The following is a 9,430-nucleotide window of genomic DNA, read 5'->3' as shown; positions in this document are numbered from 1 at the left end:
GAGTCAGCTAAGGAGACAGGATGTCTTTTAGCAGATTATTGTCAAGGTAATTGTCAGACCGGACAGATTTTTTTGCAGAGGACAAAATAAGGAGCAACAGATAAGAGGTGTGCAGTTCTGAGTAGACCCTCAGCTCTGACCCATCAAGATTGAAGAAGATGTCTACTTCTCTAAGATGCTACATCAGCAATGTCTGTTTTGTTGTTGAGATGATATGTGCATATCATCTAAGATAGATAGATAGATAGATAGATAGATAGATAGATAGATAGATAGATAGATAGATAGATAGATGATAGATAGATCATGGAAGAGATATTCCAAATCCTCAGGAGTATCCTAGAACATTGAAGGAGAAATGAAGTCTGTCTTGTTCTGGAAAAAATAAATTGAATTTCACTTCACAAGAAAGGATCCAGTTTTAAAAACCCTGCCTTGCATGTATGCCTAAAAAGTCCAAATTTAGGCGCCAAGCCAAAAGGGCTAGAGGTCTAAATGAAAAGAAACAAACTTAACTTCAAAGGTATCACAGACTAGGTGGAATGAAACCCATGAATATAATGTGGCTTCAGATGGATATAATCTTAGTTTAAAAAAAAAAGGCAACATAATAGGTAAAAGATGGGCAGAGAGAAGCTATATTTTATAGAAGTATAGATTTAGAAACAAAAAAGGTTCTTAGAGATCATCTAGTTAACCCCTGGTAATAGGAGTAATATATTAATCCCTTCCCATCCACCACCCCATTCCCATGAAAGTTAGGTTAGTTTTTCCTTAAAAGAATTGAGATCACCCTCAAGATTTGGTTGGCTCTGGTGACTAAAAGTTCATTCTCTTGATATCATTTCCTAGTTTCCTGAGTACAAAATAGCTGCAAGGAATTCCATGAATTCTCCATTGTTTGGCTAGTGGAAAATGATGGACATTTCAAGCAAAAGAATTTCTCGCAATTAATTAAACTTAGGGTGTCTTCAATGCTTGTCTTTGCCAAAAATGCTTTTCCTGAAATAGATAAATAAATCTTATTTTGTCAACTATCAAAACATTTAAGAATATCTCATTCCACTCCAATATCAAACACAAATTTCTAGGGTACTGATCAGAACAGTCCTTCATTTTACAAAATAGGCCAAAAGAGGTAATATGACTTGCTTAATATCAATATGGGCAGTAAGTCTCAGAATTTTGTTTCCATGATTCCAAATTAAGCCGCGTAAGTTCAGCACTCTTTCTCTAATGCAGGAGTTCTCAAACTATGGCCCGTGGGCCAGATGCAGCCCCTGAGGAAGTTCATGCTGCCCTTCGGGTTATGGCAAATGGACTGAGGGGCGAAGACAGAGTGTGAGTTTTTGTTTTTACTGTAGTCCAGCCCTCCAACAGTCTGAGGGACAGGGAACTGGCCCCCTATTTAAAAAGTTTGAGGACCACTGCTCTAACACATTAAATCTAGGAAGCTGAGGAAGAAAGCATGGTAAAAAGTATTTAGGAGAAAATCAATGAAGAGAGAAAATAAGTGATTTTGTCATCAGGGTATTCTACATACCACTTGAAAGAAATAAAAGATTTGAAGAGATATGAGGTTAAATGACTCAAGATCTGTGTGATAAGAGAATGTCTCAGAGCTGTTTATTTGACTTTGCACTGTTTATTACTTTATCAATGATTTGTATAAAGTCATAGATGGCAAATTATCAAAATTTTAGATGACATAAAGCTGGAAGACATAGGTAGAGTAAGGTTTTCAAAAGTTCCAAATAGTTTTGAGTCTTGGGATGGATCCTTTCTTCTCTTCATTTCCCACCCAAACAAAAGGAAGAAAGAAACCATTGATTCCACACCAAGAGAAAATTGCAAATGGCTTAATTAGGCTATGAGTGGTATCATGTGTATGAAGTCACACTTTCTCCTTCTTGCCTCAGATCTTCTCCATCATCCTTACCATGCTCCAGGAGTCCAGGATATTTTGAAACCCAGCAGCATGCTCAAGTTCACTCAGATAGTCCTACTAGAACTTCAGTCCCAGTCCAGGACTTTGACCTCCATCATATAGCCTGGGAATCAAAATGAAGGCTAAAGTCATTCAGGAAAGGAGTCATTTATAGGAGAAGGCTGAGTGAAGTGCAGGATCATATAATGAGGAATGAAGGAAGGATGTGAAAGGACAAGTAGAAGAAAGATTTTATCAGTTCCCCACAAGGCTTTGGCTCATGACTGGAACAGGTGCTGATTCTGGGGTAGAAGATGAAGGAATTGGACCAGAACATCACTTAATATATTTATTGATCCAATCCACATAGGCAGTGACTAGAGAGATGATATTACGTCCATGAATTTGCCTGGATATCACCCCAGTCTGAAGCCAAGAGTTTTGAACTTTACAGAGCAAGGGTCCACCAGAGTTAACCTTTAGAGAGAGAGAGAGAGAGAGAAAGAGTCTGTTAGCATGGCTATGAATAAAGTGAACCCTTGGATCCAATCTGGAGTCAAAAGAGGAACCAGAGAGAGGAAAAAAATCTCACAAGGACAGATTTCTGTCTCCAGATCCAGCTGCTGGTACATAGCATGTCATTAAGGAATATTTTCTGAGATGGGGCAGTAATGAAAGTCTTGTGGTATATTTGGTCACGAATAAGGGCATCCATCACAGAAATATGCAGATTTTTCAGTGGAATAATAAATACAAAAGGACCTGTGGAGAGAAGGAAGAGAACATTACAGCCAGCTCTGAAGAGTAGGGACATGTTCCTAAGTGCTTGTTGGGTCTGGTCATTGCACAGCTCTGAGAACTGGAACAGATGTTAGTCCTGGTGTAGACCAGGCTCCTTTTCCAACACTGATAAATCCAAGATGCCCAAAGGATACAGGGTCACTCCCATCACTTACCTCTAAATTTGATACACCTCCAGACAGTCACCCAGCACTCCATTTTTGAGGGAAAGTTCTGTGAGGCAGCAGGGAGGCCAATGATGCTGATATCTTTGTAAGAGTCCACAGGAGTCTTCAGTTTTAGCAGGGCAATGTTTGCATCAAAGCTTCCACGTGTGAAGTTTGGGTGAATCACAATCTTGATCACAGGCAGATACTTGTTGTTAGATTTTGACTTTAGATTTACCATTAAATTTGGAGTGTTTTTTAGATATCTGGGGAAGAGGAGGGCAAATATTCCTTAGAGACAACTGGGTTAGTATTGGAAGGTCCTACTACATAGAGTTGTCCCAGGTTCCTGCCCTCTGGATCTAGGGGGTTGATGTGCCCTGGGCACATCCCACAACTTACCCACACTCAACTAGAGGGAAATCTCTCCTATTTACTGCGTCTCTCTCCGGGGTTTCCCACTTAATAATAGTAATGGTACCACTCATGTGTTTGGTACCTTACAGTTTGAATGTCAAGTGAAGAAACCAGGGCAGAAACTATAATTCCACTTTATAGAGGAGAAGCCTGAAAAGTGACATAGTCTAGATTTAGCACCCAAATCCCTTTCTCTACTCCAATCTCCAGATGCAATCCTATTCACTCAGATGAATAAGGAAAGGGTAACTCACATGCCAAAGCAGTGGGCAGCAGACAGGACCCATTGAGGGTGGATGAGAGAACCTCCACAAACATGCTGCCAGTAGTTTTTTGAAGAATGGCCCACACTAATATACCATGGAATCTCTTCCATGTAGCCTCCAGCTTTCCAGATGTGGGTAAAGTTCCCTGTTAGAGAAGGAAGTGACTATGTATGGATACCCATATCCTTTGAATCCAGATAAGCAGCCCACTCCCTCATGCCTTGCACAGCTTCAGTGATTACCTCCCTCAACCTCAGACAAGGGATAACTCCTTTAAATTACAATCATTATCTTCATCATCGTCACCACCAACACCATCATTATTCAAATCTAAAGGCTTAGCAGAAAAAATCAAAATCATCATTAGAGAAACAGAATTTCTGCTCTAAAGTTGCTTCCAGTGAGTCTATACAAGATGATTTTACAATGATTATTGACATCTCAATACTTTATCCAGTTACAAAAAACCCTTAAACTAATTTGACAATAGTAGGAAAATATTCTTTTACTTAAATTTAATTTCGATATTCTTTTAAATATTAAATTTAAATGTAAAAATATAATATCAAAATAATATAACACATAAAGAATTAAATGTAATAGAATAGTGAGATAACTTGTCCCTAGGACCAACTCTAGAAGACTAAGATGGATTACAACAATAATAATAACAATGGCCGATGTTTCAATATCACTTCAAGGTTTGTAAGGCATCATATCTTTTTCCTGATAACAACTCTGTGGTAAGTAATGCAGATGATATTATCTCTCACTTTGCAGGTATGTGCTAATTCTGAACCATTATGGTTATCTTGCTATAAGGAGAAAGAGAAGAATACAATATAATAAACATTTAATTGTCTCTTAATTCTAGTCCTATTACCCAGAAAGAAGCCAGGAAACTTAATCTAGGTCTACCTCTACCAGATGCCCAGGGAAGAGCTGAACCATTCTTCCCTATCTCCCTTAGGGACAAGCACAGGCTGAGTGATGGAGATGGAAAGCTCAGGGGGAAAGGAGGGAATGCATGGGGTCTTAACTTACTTTGATATTTTGTGTGCTCCAGAAGGATAAATGTCAGAAAAAGCGGGTAAAGCATCTGGAGAGAGAGAAGAGAGAGAACTGAGATCAGCAAAGGAGGATCCTGGATGTCAGGGTTTAGCACAACTAGAGACCTCCAGTTCAATATCTCTGCTCTGGTGCCTGGTTGCCAAAGTTGGGGGAAGAGTGAAGTTAAGATCCTTACCATGACAGATTCCCTGTTCTCTGCCCTTCCCCTCAGTCAGGGGAACACCTAGAGCCGGAAGTAGGAAAAAGAAAGGGTTAGTCCTCCTGTGTTTGGGTAAATCCGATGGAGGGAAGTGAAGGAAGTGGAGCTAAGACATCTACTGAGAGGGCAGATTGCTGTCACCTAGACCGACTATGCTTTCAACCTTTTCTATTCCAACACATAACGCTCCGTTTTTCTTTTCTCTGAAATGCTTTTCAAGTAATACTGTGATCTATATTTTTTTTTTGTCTGTGTGTGCCTTACCCCCATAAGTATTCTGGAGCCCCTGGGACTGACTCCAAGAAGTCAGCTATTGTGAAATTTTTCAGTGTGAGCATTTACATCTTGGAAACCAACCAACCTACAAATTAGGGCTTGGTTTATTATTTTGCTAATTGTCTAGCCTTGAGAAAGGGATAGAGAATATGATAATAATACAACTTAAATTCAAAAGCATGCTGTCTGTACATTTTGTTTTTGAAGAGATAGCTGTTAAATATTTACCAGCACACCCTTGCTTAAGCCTTTACCCGAATTGCAAACTCTATGAGAACAATGTGTCTTTGTTAAATTTTAAGTTGATGGATTTTCTCTAGTACATCATTGGATTCTGACCACAAATACTTAATATTGGATAAAAGAATGATGAATGAAGTGATAGACTCAAGGAATCTTCAAATTTAGAACTAGAAGGAACCTTACGGATAGACTAAAGATCATTTAATCTAACACCATCATGTTACAAATAAGGAAATGTAGGTCTAGAAATCATGTGATTTGCTTAGTATCACATAGAGAATAAAAATCCCATAAACTTCCCTCAACAAAGCTATCTAGTTCTCTCATAACTATTTTTTTTCAAGTGATGTCAGGTCCTTCTGACTTCTATCCAGGCATTCTTCCTAATGTACCACCTAGTCATTCCTCAGGAGGTCTATCTTAATCTATCATAATCCTCATTCACTCATTCATGGCCCTGAGAGGAAAATGGCATCCTCCCTACTTCAAGCCAATTGCAGATATGTATACCTTAATGCCCACCTCGTAGCAAAAAAAAAAAAAAATGCATTCAAATAGCATTGTAACGTGCTCTCCCGGCAGTTACAATTACTAGTCTGTCCTAGACCCACCAGAGTACCTTTGACCACTGTCCTTTGCAGTGTGAACTCTACCCGGCTGGCCTCCTCTGAGGCCTTCAAAGGTCTCTGGCCACGATCTCTTGAATCTGTATCTTAATAACCGGTAGCGCGCTCAAGAACAACCACATGTAATCTTAAAAGCCTTTATTACACCTACTCACATAATGCCCTGACTTGTTGGTTCCCAAGTGAACACCTGGTCAGCAGACCCACGTGTTCACTACCAAACTCCTTACCTCTTTTGGCTATCCATCTCGGCTTGGCCACCCAGGCTAGGGAGCCAGGGTGAAGAGCGCCAGGTTAAAGAGAGTGACTGCTGCCTGCAGTGGGCTTACATAGGGCCTGTGAGGTCACACACAGCCAATCAGCGAGAGAGTCACCCATTACGAAGCTATCTCAAAATGGACAGGATCCCACCTACAAGGCAGTCCTATATCCACAGAGATTACTTCTGGGCAACTCAATCTCTCGATGCACTGTGGCGCCCATTTAAAGGGCCCTTACAATTCCCTTTCTCTTGTTTTGTGGGAACCGCACATCTCACCAAGCTAAACTTTTAGCACCAGCTATAGTTCACTTGATCCATGAGATGACAGAGTGTTATGCCCAAGGAGGTACAAAGCAGCAGTTCAGTAAACAGAAGTATGACAATGAGAACCAGGCTCAACAGTGGCCCAAGTGTTCAACCCATTCATCAAAGTCATACTCGAGATAATAAGCCAAAGAGGTTGGATGCCAATGAGGTAGGATGTCAACACTGAGGTGGGAAGTCAACAAGGTAAAACATCACAATTCTAGTTAACAAATGTCAGTAGGTAGGTTGTCACAATTCTAGTTACATTTATCACAGTTCTAGACCAATTCTAGTTTCTTACAATTTTCTGTTGCACTTGTCACAATCCTAGAACAATTCTAGCTTATCACATTTCTCTATTGCACTTTTCACAGTCCTAGAGCAATTCTAGTTTCACAGGTGCACATAAGCAAAGTCGTGTCCAGTAATATTGTCTCAATAACAATGGCAGGTGGGTGTGTTGGTTTTTCACCCACTAATTTAAAAGCATAGTCCTTCAATAGAAAGCATAGGGCAAAGCCTCTCCCCAGGCCACCATATGGCAAGTAGCCACAGGAGGAGCAAGCAGGCCCATTGTCCATTCTCAGTCTTTATATTGCATATCACCCAAAACAGTCCATTTCAGCTGCAACACTGGAACTGTGTCTGATGTCCCTGTTGTCATGGAAAGGAGAGACGTTGCTGTCATTAGCATCTGGAGGACTGCTGACATCTGGCTGGTCCCTCTGGGCTGTTGTCTGGTCCCTCTCTTGGATTCCCAGGTTACAAAAGTCTTTGGTGGGGATGAACTCTGCTGCTGGATCTGCACCTAGGAAGGAATGTACCCGGGGCCCAACTTGGGCCTTTCCAAATTGGGATCCGGCTCAAGGACACAGCTGAACATAATGCTTATATAAAGAGGTTAAAGAGCCAGATGGAAGATCTTTTAACAAAGATCACCACTGAAGAACTGCAGGAAGCTTGTAATCAAGCTCCTAGAAGGCTACCCCCACACTCAGTAAATATAGCTCAGAGAGGGAGCAACCTAGAGCTAATGTGTATGTATGAGAGGATAGGGTATAAAATGCCACAGCAAGAGTTGCTGGAATTGCAGGTTACACTACAGATTGAGATAGAGAAAGAAGAAAAAGCTAGGTTACTACAGATAGAACAGGAAGAGTTCAAACCAGTGGCTGAAACTAAAGAAGGAAATAAACGAACCACATGGACTTCAGTTGTAGAAATTCTTCTTAGCGTTTTGTTGGTTTACCTTGTGCATTGTTGTTTTAAGGAATTTATTGATTGCTCTTTCATTGAGAAGAAGTTTAGTTCTTTTCATGTGCAAAGCTCAGGTTGGATTTTAAATCAGCCTTTGGGGGATTTTCCAATTCTTCCCTCTGCCTCACCTTTGTGGGCCAAGGGAGAAAGAGGAGGAGGAAAAGGAAGGGTGATGATATTGTTAGCACTGCCCATTAATCCATTCAAAACTCCTGTGTCTTCATTTCAAAGGACAGGAGTGGGCTTTATGGCCCAATGCAAAAAGGAATTGTGGGGTATTGAGTATAATCAGAGAAGTTTTAAAAATACAGTTCAGTTAATTTCTAAGAAACCTTACAGGGATAAGGCCTTGCAGTTAGAGAGTGGAGTTTTATACTTGTAAAACTGCTAGGATCGTCTTTGGAGAGTTGGAACTCCTCTTTTCTTACCTCGTGGATTTTCCACTTCCACAGGTGAGCTTGATTTCCCAACCCTCTACGGGTACTTATAAAACAGTGTTTATGTCTAGAATGGGTTGGAAAATTGCTGTTTTAATCACTAGAATAAATAGACAGTGTGTGATCTTTGACCCAGGAGGAAAAGTAATATCAGATGTATTGATTCACACTCCTGAAGTACAATTCAGTATCAGAAACTCAAACTTTGATTTTTAGGCAAAAGAATTCAGGGATATCATGGATTGAAGCTTTCATAGCTGAGTGTTCTTTTTTCATTAACTGTATGAGTGGATGTTTTAAGACCAATGGACATTATGGCTTCATTCCAATCTGGAGAAGCAGCTAGACATGTGATCAACCATTTTTCTATTGTAGAAATTTCACATGCATTTAAGACAGGTTATGGATTGGCTTACAAATACTTTGCCTTTAGATGTTTTTGCATTGAATTTGACTTTGCCCATTCCATTGGCATTTCTTATAATCCTACTAGCAAAGTTATTACTGCACAGACTATATCCCCAAGATCTTCTCTTCTAAACAAGAGAAGGGAATTTCAGGATATGTACAAGATGTGGCAATACATATATGTGATTGCTTGCAATTTTAAAATTTTGATTTTACATTTTTAAACACTTTTGATTTTACATCTTCAAAACATTTTGATTTTACATTTTAAAGTTATTTTGGTTTTATATTTTTAAACTATTTCGGTTTTACACTTTTAAACTACTTTGGTTTTACATTTTTAAATTCTTTGCCTTTTACCTTAGCAATGCACTTCGAGCATACACAGAAAGTGCAGCTAAGTGACAGACTGACTTTTGTTAATCTTTTTGACAACAACTTTGTTTCCACTGTGATATGGAGAGGCCTGGATGGCATTTGGAAAGGCCCAAGTTGGGCCCCGGGTACATTCCTTCCTAGGTGCAGATCCAGTAGCAGAGTTCATCCCCACCAGAGACATTTGTAACCTGGGGATCCAAGAGAAGGACCAGACAGCAGCCCAGAGGGACCAGCCAGATGTCAGCAGCCCTTCAGACGCTGATGGCAGCGATGCCCCTCCTGACCGTGACACCAGAGACAGCAGACACGGTTCCAGTGTAGCAGCTGAAATGGACTGTTTTGGGTGATATGCAATATAAAGACTGTAAATGGACAATGGGCCTGCTTGCTCCTCTCATGGCTACTTGCCA

At 40.2% G+C, this 9,430-nt stretch overlaps 1 protein-coding gene across 6 annotated transcripts; it reads right to left on the bottom strand.

The window, feature by feature from the left end:
- Positions 1 to 1,601: 1,601 nt before the first annotated feature.
- LOC141554441 (tryptase beta-2-like) lies at positions 1,602 to 7,911 on the bottom strand. 6 transcript variants are annotated; one of them, XM_074286351.1, is made up of 7 exons: positions 6,203 to 6,910; positions 4,804 to 4,851; positions 4,602 to 4,656; positions 3,546 to 3,702; positions 2,884 to 3,140; positions 2,520 to 2,689; positions 1,602 to 2,404 (listed from the first exon to the last, which is right to left on the bottom strand). In XM_074286351.1, exons 2-7 carry the CDS (start codon positions 4,804 to 4,806, stop codon positions 2,264 to 2,266), a joined length of 783 nt encoding a protein of 260 aa, XP_074142452.1. In that variant the 5' UTR covers positions 4,807 to 4,851; positions 6,203 to 6,910; the 3' UTR covers positions 1,602 to 2,263. The 6 variants fall into 6 exon arrangements, 5 of the variants coding, with proteins under 5 accessions (XP_074142452.1, XP_074142469.1, XP_074142443.1 ...); XR_012485876.1 differs by lacking the exon at positions 4,804 to 4,851; XM_074286368.1 differs by lacking the exons at positions 4,804 to 4,851; positions 6,203 to 6,910 and adding an exon at positions 7,790 to 7,909 and having other exon boundaries at positions 1,602 to 2,051.
- Between the last annotated feature and the right edge of the window lie 1,519 nt (positions 7,912 to 9,430).

Source organism: Sminthopsis crassicaudata, chromosome 1, assembly GCF_048593235.1.
Source record: "Sminthopsis crassicaudata isolate SCR6 chromosome 1, ASM4859323v1, whole genome shotgun sequence".
In the NCBI taxonomy this organism is placed as follows: domain Eukaryota; kingdom Metazoa; phylum Chordata; class Mammalia; order Dasyuromorphia; family Dasyuridae; genus Sminthopsis; species Sminthopsis crassicaudata.
Note: the sequence above shows the minus strand (reverse complement) of the source record. Positions and strands in the feature narration are given on the sequence as shown.